This window comes from Protopterus annectens, chromosome 11.part0, assembly GCF_019279795.1.
Source record: "Protopterus annectens isolate FY-2018-M chromosome 11.part0, PAN1.0, whole genome shotgun sequence".
NCBI lineage: Eukaryota > Metazoa > Chordata > Ceratodontiformes > Protopteridae > Protopterus > Protopterus annectens.
This window is the reverse complement of record NC_056745.1, coordinates 1,225,235,642-1,225,260,827: the sequence shown is the minus strand read 5'-3', so window position 1 is coordinate 1,225,260,827 and position 25,186 is coordinate 1,225,235,642. Positions and strand designations below refer to the sequence as shown.

General features: G+C 39.2%; 1 protein-coding gene across 5 annotated transcripts in view; it reads left to right on the top strand.

Moving 5' to 3' along the window:
* SHANK3 (SH3 and multiple ankyrin repeat domains 3) overlaps positions 1-25,186 on the top strand; it is a 7,266,504-nt gene that overhangs the window by 6,992,143 nt on the left and 249,175 nt on the right. For all 5 annotated transcript variants that reach the window (XM_044088609.1, XM_044088608.1, XM_044088610.1 and 2 more), the window contains one exon: positions 7,087-7,217. In XM_044088609.1, coding sequence (XP_043944544.1) covers positions 7,087-7,217 — 131 coding nt within the window. The remainder of the gene's footprint in view (positions 1-7,086; positions 7,218-25,186) is intronic.

The following is a 25,186-nucleotide window of genomic DNA, read 5'->3' as shown; positions in this document are numbered from 1 at the left end:
AGATAAGTATAATATGCAGTTTTCAGTAGGGTTACAAACTTAGATAAAACATAGTAGACAACATCAAAATCATGCAGCTTCAGTTTCAGACAATAATACACTCAGTTGTGGGCTAAGTCTCATCAAGAAATCATACACTTATTAGAGTATATGATTGAAATGCTTAGGGAGAGTTTGCAAGAACAGTGGGTGGTGATTAGTCTGGGTTTAAGTAGGGACATTGCCAATGCTGTTGGAAGTGTAGTTTGAGGCTTTTTTTGAACTGGGTTAAGAAGGATTGGTGAGTAAGTTTGGCAGGTAGCGTATTCCAAGTTTTGCCTACTGAGTTGGCAAATAGAGAGTCCCCAACCACATTTATGCTCTTAGTTGTTTGTACCAGCAGTTTGTCAGCAGAGCATAGTGACCTCAGGTTGCTGTATGGTTTGATGATCTTATTTAGTGCTGGTGTTTTTTTGGGTTGATGTAGTATTTTGTGGGTTATTACAAGTTGGTTGTATCGGAGAAGACTGGACCACTCCAGCCATCCTAGTTGAGTTAGGTTGATACAATGGTGGGTCCTAGAGATAGCACCTGTAGCAAATCTGGCAATATGGTTGTAACAATTAGCAAGTTTGGTAAGGGTGGCTTAGTTCAGGTTAGTGAAGGAGGGGAGGCATAGAGGAGGGTAGAAAGTAGGTGGGACAGAGTGATAGTGGTTCTTGCAAAAGGAGTGAGGAAGGATTTGATCCTGTGTAGGAAGCCCAGTTTTTTGTTGACAGATTTGATGGTTTGATTGACATGGACATCATATTTTAGGGCATTATCGACTGTGACGCCCAGGAGTTTTGTGTGAGTATCTGGGGATATAAATGTGCCATTTTTGGAACTTACAGTAAAGAATGGTGAGGAAGACTTGTAGGTGGGGGAAAAGATGAGCAGTTTAGTTTTGTTGGGGTTTAATAGAAGCTGACAGTTTGTGAACTATTTTTCTACATCATTGAAAGTATTCTGGGTTTAACTTCTGCGGTGGTGCAGTGGTAGCGTTGTTGCCTCACAGCAAGAGGTTCTCCCATTCGATTCTCGGCTTGGGTTGGGAGTGCCTTCTGTGTGGAGTCTGCATGTCCTCCCTGCGGTCGAGTGAGTGTTTGAAAGACATGTGTTGAATGGGTGTGCCTTCGCTGAAGGTTGGGGGTCGGGCTGGCAACTCGACACCATAAAAACCAACTGCCAATCATTAGCGGACCAGAGTTCCGCTGTGGTGACCCCTAACCAGGAAAAAGCCGAAAGACCAACAACAACAACAACATTGAAAGTATTCTGGGTTAGGGTCATAAGCTCAGTTGAGGAGGAGGCGGTACATATTAAAGTAGAGTCATCCATGTATTGGATGCAGGTAGACTTGGGAGTGATGGTGGGTAGGTCATTGATAAAGACTGAGAAGAGTAGTGGTCCTAGTATGGAGCCTTGGAGGAGAGTAATGGGTAGAGGTGTGGATAGGGTATTCTGCCATAAAACTGCTTGTTGTCTATCAGACAGGTAAGACTGGAACCACTTAATAGAGCTACTATTCAGTGACAGTTCCTTTAGGGTACGCAGAAGCAGTTGGTGATTGACCATACCAAAGTCCTTAGAGAGATCTAGGAAGAGAGCAGAGATAAGTTTGTTATTGCTTCGGTTGATGTTGATAGAGTTAGAGAAGGATAGGAGGGCTGATGTGGTGCTGTGGTGAGGCCTAAAACCATGCTGAGAGTTGGCCAGTAGTTTATTTTGGGTGAGATAGTGCATTAATTGGTTGTGGATGCACTTTTCCATAATTTTGGCCAATGCTGATAGTATGGCTATTGGTTAGAAGTTTGAAAGGTCTAACGAATTCCCTCCTTTATGAAGGGGAATGACATGGAAAACCTTCCAGAGAGAGGGGATAGTGGCTTCAGTTAAGGTGCGGTTGTTTATTATGATTGAGACAGGGTATGCAATGGCATCTGCCCCTTTTTGTAAATATATCAACTGCCAGGGTAGTGGGATTTAGTCTGTTAATTAGAGATCGGATGGTGGACGTAGATACAGGATGGAAGGCGAAAGGGAGTGGGGTAGTAAAGTAATGGTATGCAATAGTTATAATTAAAGCTAGAGAAAGATAGGGAGTTTTCTTGATGCCAAATGTGCTAGGACACAACAGAGCCATTCACATACATTCTTCTGTTGTGAATTCCTGTCAAATACTAGTCGAAATATGACCCTAATGTAAAAAATAAAGCCAAGGTCCTTGTTTGTCATGGACAGATTACATTGGAGGACTGAATGATGTAAGGCAGTGGTCTTGAACTGCCATATCGTTTGTAAGGGACTTAGTTTCCAGATGGGAAGTCACATCACTGAGATGCTAAGTTGAGGTAAGAAAAAGCACAAACTAACAACTTTTCTTGAATGGATGAACAAGATAAAGCAGTGAAACAATAGCTGCATCCTCAAAAGCTGACTTAGCTTGCAAACGTGGAGCTACAGCTGTGATGGGGGTACAGGAACCACAACCAACAACTACCTTTTATGGGCTGACTGGAATGGAGAGTTATATGTGAAAATGCAGTTAACCTGAACAGCCATGTCATCTGTCATACTGTTAGGTACCAAATGGTAGTTAGTATAGAGGACTACAACTCTGAGCTGTAATGTGCTTTTCCAGAGTACAGGGTTTTATTCCTTTCACCTTCATTTACCAACTATGTGATTCTGAACAAGTCACTTGACCAAACAGTGCTCTTGGATAACCCCTCAAAAACGGCAACTGTGTTCAGTGTACTAACTTGATCAACAAATAGATAAAAAAGAGCTGCAGCACTCATATACCACTTGGGAGTAATAACAGCTGCCTAGAGAAGTGGTGTAGGAGCTAGTGCCTTTTTCTTTTTAGTTATATTTTCTTATCCTGTACTGAATATACTAGGCTGCCACCAGAGTCAAGGGAATGCCTTTTTGTAGACTTTTGGGAAATACCAAGTCATCACCTTTAAATGAAGTTGGCAGTACCAAAATTGCTGTGTTGTAAATGACAGTTGAATTTGTTCTAAATTCTCTTCTCCTTGACCATTTTAGATATAATTCACCTCTTGATAAAAACCCAGGTTTCTGGAGTAACAAGAATTATTTTGTATCCACAGGACTGTAAAAATCTATCTGGAACCTTGCCATCTGTTAACTCCAGCTATGCAAATCTCTGCTTTTTCTTAATTTTTATGGTACCACTTTGATCCTCCATCTTTAAGTAAGCAGCCTCCTGCATGTTCTCACTTAATGAGTTTTTGCAAATTACCAAAACGCTTCATGTGTGTGTGTGTGTGTGTGTGTGTGTGTGTGTGTGTGTGTGTGTGTGTGTGTGTGTGTGTGTGTGTGTGTGTGTGTGTGTGTGTATGCATGCATTTATTTTGGTTTGGTTTCCTGGATATGGTACTGGTCAGAAGGATCTCTTTTTTAGGCATGCCCAGTGGTTACAGAAAACCAAAGGAAGGATAAACAGATTAATGAAATTAATTAGATATTTCAACTAGTACAAACTGTAGTCAATGTACCTATTTACAGGATAAATTACTGCAATAGCAAAGATTTAGGTCTAGGGTACTACCAACATTCACGTAAGTAATTGTAGTGCAAGATAAGAGTCAAAGGGGAAGGTAAGAATGAGTGATATAAGAAAGAAGAAGAAGTGAGTATAAAACAATATAACGGAGGTGGAGATGAGGACAACAGTGAGAGAAGGAAGAAGAGAATGGATTAACGGGTGGAGTGGGAAGAAGAGATAAACATATTCAAATATTAATTAATGATGCAATGACTTGGATGGTTTTGATGAGTTTGTTAAGAAGCATTTGTGGACAGAGGACAGTTCACCATCATCTTGTAGAGCACCCCACAAGCTACCTGATGGACATAAAAGGGAATGTCCCTAATGCTGTAGCCAAATTTCTTGCAGACTAGAATAAATAAATGCCACATCAAGGCTCACCTGAAAAAAGTCCACAGACATAGCAGGATAACGGGGGGCGGGGGGAGGACTAAATAAAATGCATGCAGCAAAATCTTCACAGCTGGAGGCAGCACTGAGGCTCTGCCTCACATTTAAACAATGCAGAAAAAGAATTTCCCCTTACTCCAGTCACATGAGATATCTGTACTATAGTACCCTGGCGAGGCCATTGCTGTCTTTTAATTATTGTCATCACTTTGTTTTGTACACCATTTTCCCTTTTTAAATGAAAGTACTGCTTTCAAGCCCAGTCTCCTCTCATGTTACCCTACATTTGTCAGGTTGTGAACTCACAGAACGTTCAGCTGTCTGTGACGCTGACATCTTCAGTTTGGCATACAGGTTAGTACTGACACGTGGTATGAAGCAACTGCTTACATAATGAAAGGAAATAGTCTAACATTAGATTATTATCATAGTGGTAAGGCTAGAGACCTGGTGGTGTGATAGCCACTGTTGCTATTATACCTCAATTCACTGCACAAAAAGAGGAAAGGCAGTAATACCAATTAATATAATAGCAGCAGGCAGGGACTCTGATAAAAAATGATTTTGTCTTTGTTTCCACAAAATAATGTAATTCATTACAGATTAGACAGACAGCAGTGAGAAAAATACTGCAGAGTTGGGCTTGCGAAAGTTCACTGAAGTCAATCTGCAGTGACATTTTAGTGGTTGAAAGGTATATCTCTCCCCTTCAAGTATGAAGAAGGGTTAATAATATATTATTCATAAAAACCTTGAAAAAAGACGGTTCATATATTCAGGCTGTATTCTTATACTTTTTGTGTACTCTATGTGTGAGGCAGAATTTATAGATTTACTGAAGCATTCAAAACAAAGCTTTAACATCTTTCTACATTTTATCAACATAGCCTACAAGGGAACATCTCATAACACAACAACCATTTAATTTGTGCACATGTCCAGATAAAGCCCCCAACCCCCCTTAACTCGTGTACAAATAAACCAGAGCAGTTAAAAGTAAAACAGAACAGGAAATATATTAAATCTAATTCTGCTACTGCTCCATTAACATGGGAAAGAGTTCATTTAGTTCTGTCTCTTATGACTAATGTGCTTCCCTATGAAAAATAAAAACCAGTATGATATCCTAAGGCAGGATATTAGACGTTCAAGCTATTTGTAAAGAAAGAATGGGAGCCCCAAAAATTTACACTTGGAATAATAAATCACCTCACATATTTACCCAGTAATGGATTCAACAAAAGGGCTCTGCAATTCTACAGGCTATTCATGCTGCAGAGAAATACTACAGCTTTAAGAGTCATTGCAGGAGCTATCTCATGCACACCACACCAAAATGCCTAATAAATTCTCACTGGCACTAAATGCCAATGCAAACTCTTTAAAATGGTGTGGACCATTAAAGTGAAAGGAATGTTTTCCAGTATTTATAGATCCACATGTACATGAGCAGTGGTAATGCAGTTATTAAAGTTAGAAAGCCTAAATTCCTGCAGCCCCAGTTCGGAATTACAAGTGGAGCTGTACTGCAGCCTGAGCAATGGTAAGTCTAGCCTGAAGAGGGAGCAAATGCATGTACCTAGTATATTTGTGCAAGTCACCCGCTTTGTACACTGAGAATAGCTCAAAACACGTTATCTTTTTAATTCAAACTGCACTCGGATAATATAAATGCCCAGAAGAAGCCACCCTTGCAGTGTCACAATTTACAGCCTTGCAGAGTTTTCCCCTCATGAGCATGCAGTATTTACAACACATACGCAGGTGGTGCTGTGGGGACATTCAGCTTCAGGTGGACTTGGTAGTCCCACAGCAGGCCCGACAGTCATCAGATTAAGCCAGGAATAGGTAATGAGGTTCATATATACTGAATACTTCTGATTCCCATTATCTGTAGCTGATGTACTGGGATCCCTAATACAGTATCTGTGTAGTTTCAGGCTCTGTAATGAGTAGCCTGCCCCACGATATGATATACTGATGGTGGGGGTGAGATTTAGTATTGGGATAGTACTGCAGGATGCTGCAGGTCCTCTGCTGTGCTATCTTAATTTTTTGGTATCCAGCTCTTGCAGTTTTTCATACAATAACTTCCATTATTTATTTATTTATTACTGATTTTTCTGAAAATATTTATTTTTTGTTTGATTGTCTACAAATAGTGTCAGTGCAGAGTTTAGCTGCACAAGAAAACAACGAGTTTTCTAATCCTTTCTTTACTGCTGATTATCATAGATATGAGACTGAAATTTTAATTAGATTGTCATGACCTCAGCTGACTGGCAAGTAAAGACAGCTGAGTGGGCATGATCTTAAAGTGATGCTACCACATTTTTTGCCCCAAAAACATCACAGAGCTGGTAATAACCTCATTACAAGTTAGAGTATCAAAGCATACATGTTATGATGTAGGAAGTGTATTACTTTGTGTTTTATTTTACTGCTTTGGAGGGCCGACAAATTTTTTTTTTCTCTAAAAGTACAGCATTCTACTTTTACATATGATGGACAGAATCCATAATATCCTACTGCCTCAGTTAGTACACAGGGTATTATATTTCCATACTAATTGCAGAAATAGATGCATTTTCTGCACTAAAAGAGGCATGTTGACAACTATTACTTTCAGAATTAACATATGTGTTAAGTAGTATTGAAACCATAATGTGAATGATTGCTTCTCTAAGGAAGTAAATTGTTTTTGATTATCCAAACTGCTTTGTTGTTGCATGTGAATTAGTTTCGTTTTGTAGGTGCGTCAATGGAAAAAGAGAGAGAGAGTAGCTAAGCACACTTAAAGCATTGATAAATATATTGCAAGCTTTTTTTTGTAAAATAAATTACCTCTTCTTCATATTAAGCATATAGGGAAATGTTAATGAAGCTCAGTCTAAACATAAAGACATGACAAGTCCTAAGGGAAAATATGCTTTTTATGTAAGCAATTTCTATAAGTTAAAATATTTCAGTTATATAGCTGATGTTCATCCTGGACAGAATCATAATGAAACATTTCCTTCAGAATTTTAGTGTTTCATTAAAATAAACAGTTGAATGTAGCAAAGTTTAATTTTTTTCTCCTTTTTCTTTTATAAAAGAAAAACTGGATGAGATTCTGGCAGCAGCAACAGAGCCTTCACTGAAGCCGGAGATTGTTGAAGCAGATTCCAGAGCAGCTACGGTGAAGCAGCGTCCGACAAGCAGACGTATCACACCAGCTGAGATTAGTGTAAGTGAACACCTATTTTGCACACAATGTGTTGCTTTGTACGGTCATTAAATACCTACTTTCATCTATGATTCACCAGAAAATACAACTTGGCTGATGCCATTTCCTACTGAAATCCTGCTAGCAGTCCCATTGGCAGTACACAGAAGTTCTTTTGGAGGCAGAAAGGTGGCCATACAGAGGAAAAATCTTTGTACTTAAGAATGTTACACCAACGCAGTTGGTGTTATATAAATTCTCTTGACACAGAGTACCATGAAAAGGTAAGTAGTCATAAGATGCATATTTTCTGTGGACTTCCTGCCTGATCCACTGCGTTGATCTTCACTTGTGTAATCTGCATAGTTTTCTTAATATTTATCTGTATATTGTGGTCAGAAAGGCAGTATCACATGGATTTCAGTTAAACTACACTTCCACTTGGTCCTACTGGATGATGACAGAACTCGGTGACCTAAACTTCCTGATACTGGATCTATGATTGTTGTTATTCTTTTGTTTCCCTTTTCTTTGCATTTTTGAGACCCTGAAGTTAGGCCTGAAGTTAGGGTTGAGTCCTCTGACAGTTTATTTCAGTAGGTTGGATCTCCTTCAGGATGTGCTTTGGGGATACATGGTTGAAGCTCTAATTTCACCTTTGCATTTGATTCACAACCAAAGAGGATAATCTGAAGTGTGAATGAATCGACCCAGTCATACAACCCACCTAGGAAAGTATCCTTGCAGTTTGGCTTTTAGGGTAAGAATTACCTAAATGAGGAAATTATGTCTGCGAAGGCTGAATGTGAACTGAGAGTGATCAGAGAAGGCTAGATGCTTTACAAGGAGCTTCCATTTCATTAATGCTATATTGTTATCTCCAAGTGAATTTCTCTGGCCTTGGCTTGTTGTGAGTTTTTTATACTGATGCATTTGATGTTATAGGTTTGAATTTTCTTGATTTACCAGTTCTTCTTCTATCCACTCCTCTTGCTTATCACTCCGCCACCACCCAGTGAATGATGCATCTTTCTTGATATTTTAATTTATCAGACATTTGACTGTAGCAAGAGCAAGGGAAAGACATAGTTGCCAGAAGCTGTAATCCATGGTGGGTTATTTGGAGAATTGTTATGCCCCACCCCCCCTACTGTGGTCAGTCAATGTGCACACTGTTGAAGCAGGGCATACAGTACGCATGCTTGGGTATGCTTTGTAGGACTACCATATTACCCTTACAGCAAGTCACTTTTGCTGCTATCCTCCAACAGGTACATCATAACTGATGTACCAGGTAAATCTGGTTGATTGCTTCTTTCCTCCTGGTTGGATCTCCCCAGCACACAGGTCTGCTCATTTAACATGGACTGTTTGGGGGTACAGATTCATTCTGATTTCAGGGATGCAGCTGACTTGTGGTTTGTCCCTTATCCAACCAGACTCTTTGTTTCTGCCAACATGTTCTTAGCCCAGTAGTTTTCTAGACTGGGAAATCCTTACTAAATAATTATTTCCTGCTACATTAAAAGAGATAACAGAGATAACTATACTCCTCCCTCATTAGACCAATAATGAGTATAATGCCCTATTTGGTATGCACCTCTCCAAACATCTGCACCAACTGGAAAGGCCACAGAAATACCTCACAAAGAGTATCTGTGGCCTCCAACACCTGTCCTAGGCTGAAATCATTATCACTCTACTTGGCATTGTACAGATTGCTCAGGGGTGATTTGTGTCTTGCCTACAAGGCAATCTTTGACCCTGCCCTACTAGAGATGCTTCATATCTGTAAGTCTAACTCCTAGCACATTACCCACTCAAAAGGGCTGAATCTAATATGCGACATCAACAAAACCTGCTGGAGAGACAGGTTTGTCTCCCAGAGGCTGCCCCATCTCTGGAATAGACTTCCCATACACATCAAACAGAGTACCTCGCTGACCCTCTTCAAGCGCAACCTTGATGAGTGGATGGGAAACCACAAATTTGTCCCTGGGGGTTCCACCTGTTCTCTCATTGACAGGAGTGACAGGTGTTGACTGAGGTTTCTTTTTTGGGAATAAACTCTTGGCTAGGCTTCTAAGGGCCCCAGGGCCATTAGCCTAGTAACTTCCTATGCTCTTATGAGCAGGTACTCCTATCCTTAAGAAACCGTCTAGTTTTAGTCTGGAAAACATATACAATAAACTTTCAGTTAACTGGAACTCAAGCAACCAGAACTCTCAAGAAACCAGAAAAAAAAAATCAAAGAAGTACAGTACAATTTTCATGTGTTGCACTTTCTGTTGCCAACCCCCCCCCCCCCCAGAAGAAACATACCTTACGTTTTTAGAGTTTTAAAAAGGAAGATAGGAGTAAATTCCCTCTCTCCCCAACCCAAAAACAAGTCAAACCAAACAAATAGTATAGGGTACAGTATTAGTTAGGGCTATTTTTAATAGTAACTCTCAAGCAACCGGAAACTACAGTTATCCAGCATCTACCAATCCCCATGAGTGCTGGTTAACCGAGAATTTACTGTATACAGTCCTAATCTTCTGTTTATTTTTAAGATTATAGAGGTTACATGTATGTGTAAGTTGATTTCTTTCTTATAACTGACTCTTTACTGCATCTGTGGGCAAAGGATAATGATGTCTGGTGAGAAGTCGTCATTGTTAGTTTATTATTTGATCCTTTGTGATCTCTCTTCTGCAGAGTCTAACAGACTTGATTTCTTGGCTTTTTAGGTGCTACTACATTCCCACTGTGGTCTTTCTTCCACCATCTGGGAGTGGACAGTCTCTCACCTTTTTTTTCTGAATCAGACATAGGAAATTGCTATGGGAATGAAATATTCATTGAGCTTTCATATGTGATGCAGCTCTGCACTTTATTCTTGATCCTTTATTGTCTGATGTACGACACACAACCATTTAGCTGAACTAGTAAAGAAGAGTGGTGTTTTACTTGTCAAGGTTACTGATTTTTCTGACACATTTACATTTCTTCTTTTCATGTGTGATTGTGACATAGTTTGCCAGCACAAAAGTATTTCATATGTCATTAGCACAAGTGCAACTGGATGAAAAAGACTTAAGGATGAGTCCGATTTTTCTTCTGGATGCAAACACTTACTGTGACTAATCTCACTTTAATAATGCAGTTTTATGATGGTTTTAGCTCTTGGCACTTTCTGTGTTGGCATCTGTGTAAAAAACACCAAAAGCCAGCAAGATGGTATCACCATTTATTCAGAGGCACAAAAAGGACAAAACATGTCCAATTCAAAAACTCATACTAGTTTCGGCACCAGCCTTCATCAGTGAGTGAAAATCATTCAAAAATACATGGTCAACGTCAGTTTAAATATGTGAATAAACCAATGACAGTGTAAAGATTTGCATCAAGCTCTCAAATAGGATTTAAAGCAACATGACACTGCTCAAAAAGGAAAATTCATATAGATCCCCATACAATACAAGTATAGTAAATATAGTTCTAATAATGAACTATAATATCATCAAACTTTTGATGATATTATAGTTCATTATTAGAACTATATTTACTATACTTGTATTGTATGGGGATCTATATGAATTTTCCTTTTTGAGCAGTGTCATGTTGCTTTAAATCCTATTTGAGAGCTTGATGCAAATCTTTACACTGTCATTGGTTTATTCACATATTTAAACTGACGTTGACCATGTATTTTTGAATGATTTTCACTCACTGATGAAGGCTGGTGCCGAAACTAGTATGAGTTTTTGAATTGGACATGTTTTGTCCTTTTTGTGCCTCTGAATAAATGGTGATACCATCTTGCTGGCTTTTGGTGTTTTCTACAAGGTTGGTTGGCCGTGCAGCCGTACGTGCGAGGGTTGGTGTTTTGCTTCAGTTGGCATCTGTGTAAGTCAGCATTTCTCAAAATATAAGGATAGCCTTCCTGAGGGCTCCAGGGTCTATTTCAAGGAATGCCTCAATGTATGAAAGTGTTATATACATAAAAAAGCCAGATTTTCAGTAATACATTTATGTAGGTTCATGCTAAAAGCAGAAAGATAACATATAATGAATATGTGTTTGACTGCTAATAATTAGTAAGAGCATAAATGAACTCAGCAAAATGCTGATATGCGAGTGTGTGTACTTATGTTTCAGGAAGAGAATCCATCTGTTTTTTCTGCTCCTTTACAGTGACACATATGCTTCTTTTGTATGGGGAGACTCAAAGTATTTTTCTGTTATCTAGAAAAGGATGAATAACTCTTTAATGGCTTGAGGGGGCTCACTGAAAATCTATGGTAAATACAAAAGCAAACAGAAACAGTAATTTGGCAAAGCTGCACAAGGACTATCTGGAACTGCATCCATGATGGAGTCAACAGGAGGACTATACGGAACTGTATCCATGATGGACTCAACAAGAGGACTATCCGGAACTGTATCCATGATGGAGTCATCAAGAAGACTATCTGGAACTGCATCCATGATGGACTCAACAAGAGGACTATCCAGAACTGCATCCATGATGAAGTCAACAAGAGGACTATCTTGAACTGCATTCATGATGAAGTCAACAAGAGGACTATCTGTAACTCAACAAGTGGACTATCCGGAACTGTATCCATGATGGAGTCAACAAGAGGACTATCTTGAACTGCATTCATGATGAAGTCAACAAGAGGACTATCTGTAACTCAACAAGAGGTCTGTCCGGAATTGCATCCATGATGGAGTCAACAAGAGGACTATCCAGAACTGTATCCGTGATGGAGTCAACAAGAGGACTATCAAGAACTGCATCCATGACGAAGTCAACAAGACGACTATCCAGAACTGCATTCATGACAAAGTCAACAAGACGACTATCTGGAACTGCATCCATGAAGGAGTAAACATGCAGCAAGACCAGAAGTGATCTTGATGGAGCATTCCCTGTGCACTATATACAAGAAGCTAAGTTCTCAATCAACCTTTCTCACTGACACAGTAGGAAATACTTCCTAAAAAGCATTTTTGAAATGGTAGTATGCCCTCCTACATCCCATGCAGTCCCCACACCTCTTGCAATATGTATCTAGATATATCTATCTCTGTCTCTCTATATATGTCTGGAGCATTTCTCCCTGGGCCTACGCTGAAAATTGGCTTTGTTCTAAGTTGAACTTTCCCAGTAAATAAATGTTAAATAAAATAAATAAATACATAGAATATCTAATATATATATATATATATATATATATATATATATATATATATATATTAGATATTCTATACAATAATGCTAAATGAACAAGACTTTCAACAGGAAGTAATTGGTGAATTGATTCTCACTGAATAGCTCCCCCTGTAAGATGGAATGCTTCCCAGTACTTCATGTTTGACAAATGTATGAATACAGGACAACAATTCATAATAGAAGTTTTCTCCTACCAGCCCATTTGCTCTAAGGACTACTGAAACTACAATGTGTCCTCATCCACACAAACCCAGTCTTTGCATGTAAGTCTTGATATTTTTTCACCGGGTTCCTGAGTACACAGGATGTTACAGCCTTTATGCACTGCCACCACTGTTTTGTTTGTGTCAACTGCAATATCTGGATTTTGCACATCTCCTTCCCCTACAGAAAGCACCGTATACCCAAGCCATCACCGGCCTTTCACGGTAACAGTCCATGTCACTAGTGTCCCTCACTTACCAATGCACTGCAGTGTTTGCACGTTTGCAGTGCAGCAGTAGCAGAGGCATATCACAAACAAAGTAGGTGTAACTCTGTTTAGCCTTGCACCACTGATCCTGACAATGTATGTGTAACTCTGTTTAGCCTTGCACCACTGATCCTGACAAAGTATGTGTAACTCTGTTTAGCCTTGCACCACTGATCCTGACAAAGTATGTGTAACTCTGTTTAGCCTTGCACCATTGATCCTGACAAAGTATACATAACTCTGTTTAGCCTTGCACCACTGATCCTGACAAAGTATGTGTAACTCTGTTTAGCCTTGCACCATTGATCCTGACAAAGTACGCATAACTCTGTTTAGCCTTGCACCATTGATCCTGACAAAGTATACATAACTCTGTTTAGCCTTGCACCACTGATCCTGACAAAGTATGTGTAACTCTGTTTAGCCTTGCACCATTGATCCTGACAAAGTATGCATAACTCTGTTTAGCCTTGCACCACTGATCCTGACAAAGTATGTGTAACTCTGTTTAGCCTTGCACCACTGATCCTGACAAAGTATGTGTAATTCTGTTTAGCCTTGCACCATTGATCCTGACAAAGTATGCATAACTCTGTTTAGCCTTGCACCACTGATCCTGACAAAGTATGCATAACTCTGTTTAGCCTTGCACCACTGATCCTGACAAAGTATGTGTAACCCTGTTTAGCCTTGCACCATTGATCCTCACAAAGTATGCATAACTCTGTTTAGCCTTGCACCACTGATCCTGACAAAGTATGCATAACTCTGTTTAGCCTTGCACCACTGATCCTGACAAAGTATGTGTAACTCTGTTTAGCCTTGCACCATTGATCCTGACAAAGTATGCATAACTTTGTTTAGCCTTGCACCATTGATCCTGACAAAGTATGCATAACTCTGTTTAGCCTTGCACCACTGATCCTGACAAAGTATGTGTAACTCTGTTTAGCCTTGCACCACTGATCCTGACAAAGTATGTGTAACTCTGTTTAGCCTTGCACCATTGATCCTGACAAAGTATACATAACTCTGTTTAGCCTTGCACCACTGATCCTGACAAAGTATGTGTAATTCTGTTTAGCCTTGCACCACTGATCCTGACAAAGTATGTGTAACTCTGTTTAGCCTTGCACCATTGATCCTGACAAAGTATGCATAACTCTGTTTAGCCTTGCACCACTGATCCTGACAAAGTATGTGTAACTCTGTTTAGCCTTGCACCACTGATCCTGACAAAGTATGCATAACTCTGTTTAGCCTTGCACCACTGATCCTGACAAAGTATGTGTAACACTGTTTAGCCTTGCACCACTGATCCTCACAAAGTATGCGTAACTCTGTTTAGCCTTGCACCACTGATCCTGACAAAGTATGTGTAACTCTGTTTAGCCTTGCACCACTGATCCTGACAAGGTATGTGTAACCCTGTTTAGCCTTGCACCATTGATCCTGACAAAGTATGTGTAACTCTGTTTAGCCTTGCACCACTGATCCTGACAAAGTATGTGTAACCCTGTTTAGCCTTGCACCACTTATCCTGAATATATCTGCATCTCCCACCTCAGACATGGTTTCACATCTTGAGCTGCCATCATCAGATTTTCATCTGTCTATTCAAGCTAACCCCTCCTTAAACATTCTACATGCCATATTTTAATCATGGAATTTATTCAAGCAGATTTCTATATATATTACTATAAATTTGAGCCTTCCGATTTTTCCTTCCCATGCTGTGATTTTGGTCCTTGTATTTCTTCCTCTGCAATCCTGCACTACCTTTTTCTATGTGATTCTTGTGTACCTCTTCATTCTCCAGTCTCCTCCGACATGGATCTACCAGACTGGCAATGAGTACCATTCATGGTGTAGCCTGATGTCTTGTTCATGTCCCAGAAATTCTGCCATCTCTACATAATAGGATGCTAGCAGATGTTTTTGTAGTCCCACATCTGCAGACTTATACACACAGTTCAATTCAAGAAAGCCCATGCCTTCCACAGACAAAACAGGGATATGTAAACTAATGGTTGACTGTATTCTACATATGCATCAGGTGACAGAAGTTAATCAGTTTTTTCTTTTTTCTGTACTGATACAAAACTATGGTTGCCTCTGTCACTGACACAACTCACTTGCATAACAACTATCCAAAACGTATCTCAGGATATCTCATGCACAAAGGATGCAGGCACAGGCGTATTAAGTCACAGTCAAAGCTATGAAATCATCAGTCAGCTACAGAACATTAAAGCAGACTCACACAGAGGTCTTAACAGCCACCTATGACAATAAGCAAAGTCTAGAAGGGTGCAGAACTTAATTCACCAAAGTTAATGTCCCTCCTTAATCTGGAGGTGTAAGGGCTGTATCACTATATCCAATTATTGCTTAGGCCTTAGGTTTTCTTCACTGTCTGTTGCTCAGTGTAACTGGTGGATAAAGGATGAAGAATCTTTTGGTAATATGCTTCTGACATTGGTGTGGCAGAAGGCATTCTGCAGCTGCTGTGGTATGTGGTGTGAGATGGCAACAAAGTGCATAACAGCATGCCATGTTATGTCTGTCTGCTGAGCATGCTTGGGAATGTGAAGACAACTGATGAGAAAAAGCAGTTCCTTCCCTGATGCTAAAGACATTAATGTGTTAAGCCATAGTTGGAAGTGCTAAGATTTCCATAAACGTTGGGCATTCATCTGCATTTCTGCACTGTTGGTAAAGGAAGAGGGAATAGCCTTAAAATTGAAACCTAATTTTGTAACTGAGAGCTGTACAACTTCATCACCACTCTACACAGCTGGTTTTAGGCACCAGCGAACCCTGCAGTTGCTGGGGGCCCCCAACCACAGCAAGTTATCTTATTCTGATATCTTGTCACATGTCTTTAAAACCAACAAAAACTAGTACAGCAGTCTTGTATACTTAATAAACCACAAGGGTAATAGCTCTTATTTATATCTCCCTTAAAGTTCAAAGATATTTCTGTTTGCAGTAACAGTGTTTTATCAAGTAACAGGCATCAGAATTCCATTAAATATTTTACCACTGACATAGTGCCCTTGGCTTAGTTAAACCCTGCTTTTGGACATTTTCTCCACTAAAACTAACTACATAACCAGCTTTTGATCCCTGCAAAACCATGGCTGCAGGGGACCCCCTTAATCATCTTTGACTGTGTGGGGGTCCCACAAAAGCTTTTGCTGGTTGGGGAAAAATGAGGAAGAAAAAATGTATTAATTTCCTAATTATGCTCTTCAACATGAACAGGGCTGTGATATGACCCTGTTAGGATGAAGCTGATAATGAACATGAACAATATAAGCACTAGAGGGATCAGCACCCCAGAGTGACTTACCTCAGTGCACACTTTGGATTTTAAGAAGAGCTGATGCTTCCAATCATCAGGGATAGTTTCTCTTTCAGGTAGTTTTATAAATAATAGCAGAACACCAGATACTATAACTTTCAATTTATTTGCGTAAAAATTCAGTACAATCCCAAAAATAATAGAATAAAGGCTCAGAATCAGGAATATGCTTAAATATTACTCTAATTCAATTAAAAAGTTACTAGAATAACATCTTTTGCATCAACATGTATTGTTGGACAATAAGTATAAAACTCAGATTTCTGGCTTGATTGACTGTAATCCTGAATGATTTACCAGCAAATCAGACTTTTTCAGAAGGATAAAGCAAAAGTATGAACAAAATCAGGGAAGGTCTGTGAAAGTAGGGACAGTGACAAGTATGCATTACTCCTCGATGAAATAAATCTTACTGCTTCTGCTGTTTGACGACTGCTAAACAGCAGTGACTAATCTGGTGTGGCAGTACCAGTGTTGCACAATGTATTGCTGTTTGCTGAAATTAAGTACAAAACTAGCACTGATGTGGCTTATGCATGTGTGTGTGTGTGTGTGTGTGTGTGTGTGTGTGTGTGTGTGTGTGTGTGTGTGTGTGTGTGTGTGTGTGTGTGTGTGTGTGTGTGTGTAAAAAATATCACTGATTTTTATATGTGCACACACCCAATAATGCCAGGACACAGACATTATTCTTCTATGTTATCAGTAAAAAATGTACCTAACAAGTAATTATATTTCGAAAGTAAGACATAACATATATCACAGAACATACAGACACTTAGATATTCTTAGAGTCTGGTGGCCCCACTCACCCCACTCACCAGACTGTCTAAATGGATAATGGGGACTCCCTTAATCATCGTTGACTCTGTGGGGGCCCCCACCAAAGCTGTTGTTTGTTTGTTGGAGAAAAATGTATCAATTTTCTGATTACGCTGTTTAACCTGAATGGTGCTGAGATATGACCCTTTTAGGATAAAGCTGATAATAGCCTCTGTTTACAACCACACCCATTCTAAAACCAGCCCTGCTCAAATGTGTGTACAGAAAGCTGCTACGGGTTATGAGGGGCTGGAGATTGTGTGGTTATTACATCTTTCATTTTCATCACAGTCAAACCTTAGATGTGCACACATGAAGTCATTATAGCTTATGTTTGAGCTCAAGGCAGTGTTTCTCACAGATCTCAGAGGTGTTCAAAGAAGGTTACTCTACCTTGTGTAAGAGAGGTGTACTGTCTAGGAGCAACACATTCTAATATAGTGCTGAAATCATTCTCACATTCATGTATTAGGCACATATACATGTGGCTGCTTTTGAGGTCTAGGGGTGAAGAACATGCTATGTATATGTATATCAGCAGTCACTTGAAATATATGACTAAGGCAATTTAAATCTCTGCTTTCATCCCAGTCTAACACCAGAGGGATGCATAGGCAGTAACTGTCTTTTGTAGGGGGTTAGGGAGGTAGGCAGTATTTCCAGATAAGACTTAAATATGCTCACAACTACTGGCTTTTTAGTTTACTGTAAGCTACAATTTTGTCAGCTTTGGAAATTAAGCCTTGGGCAAGACTTATGTCTTCCTTGAAAGAAGAAAATAAGATGGACATTATTTTTTTCATGATTTTTGTTTAGGCCACCATTGGAGTAAAATGTTGAGAAAATGCTCTAAAATGCATCCCGGACCATCTGTAAACCTGTGGCTTCTTGGGCCCTGGCTTGAGTTATTTCCTAAATGGTTATTACTGGGCTGTCTTGTTCAGGAAAGGTGTGCTTAAAGGATGCAAGGCAAACTAAAGCTGAACTGCAGCAGTGAATTTCTTTCCTTAATCATAATTTCTGTTCAAGCCATTATTGGATGAAAAGATTGTGTAAAATGCACTTCAGAGCATATAGAAAGTTATGGCTTCTTGAAAAAGCGGAGAGTAAGGCAAAATGTGAGATAAGGAAGGAAAAAGTAGCATGCATGGTATGGGGAGCCCAAAAGGAGCAGGAATCAGAGGAGAGGACTGGAGGGTGTGTGTGTGTGTGTGTGTGTGTGTGTGTGTGTGTGTGTGTGCGTGTGCGTGTGTGTGTGTGTGTGTGTGTGTGTGTGTTGAAATGTAGGCCCAGTCATCATTTCGCTTTAAGTCCAGACCTGTACATAGACTTGTTGCAATGTATCATTGTTGCAACTAAGTGCCAGTAACTGTAACTGCCCCTTTGTTAGACAGTTCAACATAGTGATAGTGTGGTACATAAGCCTGTTGTAATGTAAGAGCTTGTAGCTGCAGGTCCGTCTGTGGATACTACTCCTAAAGGTTTGCAGCACAAAATAAAAGGTTGCTTAGGATGGATGGCATTGATAGGATGATACTTAAACTGGAAGTGCCTAGGATGGCCCCCAAAATGCTAACACCAGCCCTGCCACTCTATCAGGGCTATGGTTTAAATGGGAAAATCTTTTGGTTAGAATTTTCCTGTCCTTCCTCATTCTTTGTAATACTCAGCAACAGACAAATTATTACAAATGACAATCATCTAACAGTAATGACATTTGTAAAAAAGTTAAAAGGATTAATGATATAACCTGCACTGCTGCTCAGTTTATGATGTAATGGATATAAAGATTAAATGAAGGGACGGAGTTAATAATATTTAAAAAATAGTACAGATTTACCTCTGGCTGACTGCCAAGAACTTAACCCGGTGACAAACGATTGCAACAGTACTGCAGTTTATAAAGACCCTTCCTGCTCTGCAACATTCTAGAAGGAAATGATTTAGGAGTCATTTTATTTAATACCTTACTTTGTCATGAGAGAACAATTGTTGTTTTTACTGACTGAATAACTGCCATTCTTACAGAGCAATGCTGTTACGCAAAACACAGCCAGACAGTTTAAGTTACTGTGACCAAGAAGCAGTCTGTAAAGAAAGAAAGCAAAATCCTTATCTTCTTCCTGGCTGTTGTGTTTATTTCATTCAGAAAATTACAGGCAGAATCAGGCATTAGGATATGTTTAAGTAGCCTTTTTCTCCTGCTGATTCCATTTATGCTTCTTGCCACAACAAAAAGCAGAGAACCAAACGTTTTACACACAGACAGTAACAGGGGTCCTTAACAATTGACATTTGTTAACATCGGTAAACAGTCATTCTGTTCCCTCATTTTAGTGCTTTCTGTCTGTCTCTCTAAGCCTGTTTTTTTTTTCAGACTGGACTCAGATGAAGTTGTCTTGTGGTCCACACACTTGACTAACTCAAAAAAATATAAGACAAAAATCTGGACAGTTGAGAGCTATGTCTGCATCTGTCTGTTCCTCATAAAATTTTAGTTTCCTGGCAAATCGCTGACTAATTATTGAGGACTGAATTCAGAAAATAACGCCAGACATTTGAGTTTCAGATTTCATACCCTTCAGAAAATTCATGCTAATGCAAACCCTTTCATTCTACCAACTTTCTAAGTTTGTAAGAGCAGTATTTAAAAATTGGGTACTTACGTATTATCGCAACCACATTTGGAGGATAAAAAACGGCTATTTTCTGAGCCATAGTCGTGCCAACAAATGTACTTAAAAAAATACTCAAAATATATATAAATAGCGATAAGATTGGTAGAAACGTAGGGACACAAAACTTTGCTTTTAATGCACACAAGTGTTCCAAATCTATGTGAAAATTAGTGGAGGTACACAGTATGTTTTAAAACCGTTAAGTACTACCGCATTACAAGTAAGACAGGAGTACCGACACTCCTGTCAACTCTCCAGCTTTTCCCAGAATGGCCAGATTTTTGTGTATTTTATTTATTTTTTGTGTGTGCCTGTGGGTGCTGTTCTCTGCATAAAATGTGTGGTTTCCTGGCACAAGGCAGGATGGTTAAAAAGGCTTCACTGTCGGTAACACTTGTAAGCTGTCATTTCGGAAAAACTCCAACTCCACCACAATGACTCTGACAGCTGTAAACCCCAAAGAAGCATATATGCTTCTCACTGTTACACATGGACTCAGATGTACTCCTACCTCTCACATGTGGAAAGCAGCACTTCTTTATGGAAATCCTACATTTTGCAGGACAAGCTCTAACTTATCGCCAGGAGTACGGTTTTCAAAACAGTGTGGTTGCATTACAGTCATTTAAAAGACTTTATATTTTAAAGTTTGCACTGTATTTGGCTTGGCTTGTCTTTTCTTTTTCTGATTGGCATGTTTGGTAGCGTAAACATGTGGAAAGGGGTAGGATTACTAAAATAACTTGTTATTTTATGGAGTTTGTTATCTTAAAAATGCTGAACAAAGGAGGGGTAGGATTATTAAAATCACTTGACGTTTTTTGAGGGAGTTTATTATCTTAAAAAAGTTCAACAAAATTTAAAACATTACTGTTTTATAAATTACTCAAATCGATGTTTACACAATCGTATTATGACAACCACTCACTGTCAGCAATCTCGACATTCTAAGCAACACGTTATTTGACTGAGAATGGAATGTTGCCATAAATGCTGACAGTATGTGGTTGCGATAATACTAAGTACCAAAAATTGTCCCTATTTTTAGGCATTTGTCTCCCATTTCTTATGGCTTCAACCAGATTTCTTGCTCTAAGAGGTTGAGAGGTGTGGCATGCTGGTGTTTTTTTGTAAACCCTCAAATGACACAGATGCAGCTGTCTTGCAGCCCACCCACATGACTGAGTCAGATACCACTGTCTTGGGATCCACACATAATAACTGACTCAGATGCAGTTGTCTCATGGACCATCCACATGACTGACTCAGATGTAGCTGTCTCGTGGTAAACACACTTGACTGACTCATGTACAGCTGTCTTGTGGTATGCCCACATGAATGACTGATGTATAGCTGTCTTGTGGTAAACCTATGTGAGTTGTCCCACACTGCTGAATGAGGGTAGATGCCCTCCTGTCACTTATCTGTGATGTGATTCAACAAATGGCTGTGAAATCATATACAGAGAACCAGCTAGAGCCTGGGAACATCTCTGTGTCGTACTCCTGTTATCCTTGTTCTACTGCTTTCCATCTAGCGAGATTCCAGCCTGACATCTCACTGTACTGACTGCACAAAGAAAGGTGATGCCCTTCCTGTACCAATGTGTGCCCACGTATTGAGTCGTTACCAAATGAGATGAAGGCTGCTTTCCTTTTGGATTTATGCTAATACAGACTGTTCTGACTTCAAAGGGAGGAGGAAAAAAAACCCTTCAGGATACCCGTCCCTTCTGTCTCTCTCTCTCTCTCTCTCTCTCTCTCTGCTTACTTGTAGGAATGCTGTCTTATAGGCTTAGGAACCATTTTTTATGATGTTTAATTTAGTAACAGTGTTGTATGTGAAGGAGGGCCCCTTGTTCATGCATCAGGAAGCTTTTAAGTAACATTTTTTGCAATAGGCATAACTGCACGGTACTTTATGTTGAACAGAAACAAGCTAATCAAGTCTCTGTTCATATACTTAATGATCTGTCATATGGCATAGACCTGTATCCCAGTGATAATATGTATAAATATATATATGTACACACGCACACACACACACACACACACACACACACACACACACACACACACACACACACACACACACACACACACACACACATAAAGATTATCATAGGATCATAGCAAGTACAAGGTAATTGAATCACATTTATGCTTTGCCAGTTTCCACCTATCACAAGAAGGGTAAAGCAGGCCAGTCCTGGACTAAATATATGGCTATCTATTTATTCATCAAGGTTGCTAGGATCATAGGCACCAGAACCATAGAGCGAGGGGGAGGGGAACCATAGAGTGAGGGGGAGGGAGCCCCCCCCACTTTTATAGCTGCAAGACCTGTTTGCCGTTAAGGAGGACTCATGCGTGCATCGCACGCTAAAGTGAACTTTAAACACAAAAGTGCACGGACAATGTTCCTAGCGCACGCTAAGCCTGCTGTCAGAGTCACCCATGGTAAGAAATACTCAGTTTTTATGGTTTAGGAAGGCTGTGCTCCGTTTTATGGTTTAGGTGGAGCAGTTTTTTTTCCTATTCATCTTTTTATGATTTCACTGCTTTCATGCTTCGGTGCTGCAGCTGCTGATCTTTATCTGTCGGAAGGCATTCCTTAACTAGTCTTAGTTCCACTATACTTTTGAGCTTCTACTGTAGTTTTCCATGAGTTTAGTGTGTAGACTTCAGTGCTGCACCATGCTGATCATCGATGGCAAATAAAAGACATTCCCTTATTCATAATTGTATACTACAAGTCTGTCATCTGAACCCTATAATGGTTACAACATGGTGAAGTACAATTTTCTGACATAACGCTGTTGCATTTTACTGCTGACACTGGGGTTTAGCTCCTAGTGCATTGGAGAGTGCAGTTTTCTTTGCATGCAAAGCGGATTTAGATAATAATAATATTAACAGGCTGCAAATGTTTGTTCTATGTGGTCATTCCTGCCATATTGCTCCTCATGTGAGTGATAATCTGTGGAAAAGCTGTCTTTGCAACTTCACTTGTAAATTTATTAAATATTATTCAGACAGTTCAACAAAGGCCAGCAATGAGCAAAACCCGATGTGCAATCACAGTTGTGTTTATTATATAAAAGCGATAACCGGGGAACAGTAAAAAGTTAGGACCAGCAGCTTTTTTGTCATTTTACTCGTTTAATAAGTGCTGCAGTGGATGTGATGCTGCAGTGAATGCGAACTATCTTTGGTTTTTTTTTTTGTTTTTTTTGTACAACCCTACCCCTGGTATTTGTCAACCGTACCTTATTAGGAGTAAAGTTCATAAGTTAGACCCTTTCAGTGTGGAACATGATTTTTTTTAAGATTCTATTATAAATTGTTGATTATTTAGCCATTACCTTTGGTAAGCCACACTGAATCATATTAATTCATCAAAATGATTTTTTGTAAGCTTTGAGTAAGCTCATTTTAACCATGCTTTGAACTTCCTAATTGAAACTGTTAGTAAGTGTTCCACAGTTTGCCCATTTGCTTCACATTGTGAGAGGTAATATTCAATATTTAGGAGGTATAAGGCTGAGTGCTGCTTTGCTCTCCTTATGTGCAATAAATGGGCAAACTGTGGAACACTTACTAACAGTTTGCAAACGCAAATATCTTCAACTACAAACCTGACAGGATGGTTATAATGATACTGAAATGTTGATATTATTTACCATGGATATCAGTTAACAAATGCTTAACATTGAATGTGTGAGACACCCTTTCAGTGTGAAACTACAAAACTTGAAATAAATAATGTTCTGTGTAATCAGGTACAAAGATCGATAATCCAAACTTTGTTCACTAGTAGGATAACCGTGAGGTATACTTGTGTAGTATGCTTTAAAGTAAGCTTTATTGGTTTGTTTCAGGTTATGACCGGTACCCCCATAGTGTGATTTGTACAGTAATGCTTATCTGTATCTCTCTGTCAGTCATCATGTGATTCCTCCATACTGTCAGTCAAGGTATAGTTTGCAAAGGTAGCAATCATGTGGGGCACACAAGGGCTAGAATGTTACTCATACTGCTCATCTGTATCTAGAGTGCTCACATGCGACCTGAGTAGTAGTTTCCATTACAGGTTTTAGAAACCTTCACAGGCACACCTCTTAATGTACCTCATTATGAGGAAGTTTCCTCATTTTCAGTCTTAAAAAGTCCATGTTCCAATTTTTTCCAGATTGAAATGGTTTGTCACACATCCACTGTTGTGAATTAAGTAGTATTAAATGTAAACAATGCTGAATGCTTAGGCTTACCACCTGCCCCAGTTTGCAAGGGACAATCCCTCTTTGGGCATTTGTGTCCTGCAAAAAAATTGAAAAAATGCCAAATGTCCTGAGATTTTAGGACAAAAATATTTCCTCTATTTTATGCAATAGTTGTATAAACCCGTTATTCTGTAACTGAAACACCTAAATATTATAAGAAACAGAATAAGCAACTAAAATGCTACAAGAATAAGTTTTTATTTAGGCAAAAAAGTGAAGTTCTGTCCTTTGTACTGGTCGTGGGTATGTTTTGCCCTGCAAAATCTGATGTTTGTACCAAAACTGTCCTACTTTGGGCATTTGAAAAGGTGGCAACCCTATGAATAATATTTATGAAAACATTATAATTATTGTTATATGTTTTAACAATTCTGTGAGCTTCCAGGTTGAGGTTATTATCAAGCTGTTTAGTAAGTGTTCCATATTTTGTCCATTTGATACATATTATGAGGCGGTTCTGTTCCACATCTGTAGTTTGCTGGTAAATCATTGCAGTTGCTAACACACATTTCGGTTTCAGACCTTATACCTTTCAAAAATGAAGAAAGAGAGAAAAGAAGGATACTTCAGGGAGTTGTGCGGCAATTTGGTTTTCTTTTTTACTGCTTTCATTATTGTTGCTGCTACTTCCACGCTATGGAGAACACCACTATTGAACTTGACTACAACCCGACTCACAGAACGGGTCCTCTAGGCATTGAAGCCTTTTTACCCACTAAAGGTAATCCTTTGCTGAATTTAGACTTTCTTGAAACAACTATAAATATGTCCACAATGAATGACTCTGAAAAGAATATGAATGACTTTTATCTACTATTAAGAGACCTTGAGAATAATCTGTATAAATTTCAAAGAATGTCGTGGCAGAGAAAGCATCTACAAGCCTGCCTTAATTTTAAGGTTGTCCCGAGAGGCATGCGCGTTCTGTGCATGCCTACCTACGGACAACAATATCCAGATCTTCTCAAAAAATGGCAAGATCTAAATCTAGAATTAAGCAATAAATACATACAACTGCTTCTCGATTACTTTGAACCCATAGAGAATGAGATACAGAGAGAAATTGATGCAGCATATAAAGTCATTGTGGAGAGATTCACTTCGGAAAAATTTAATCGGAAACTGAATGATATCTCAATGCAAATTAA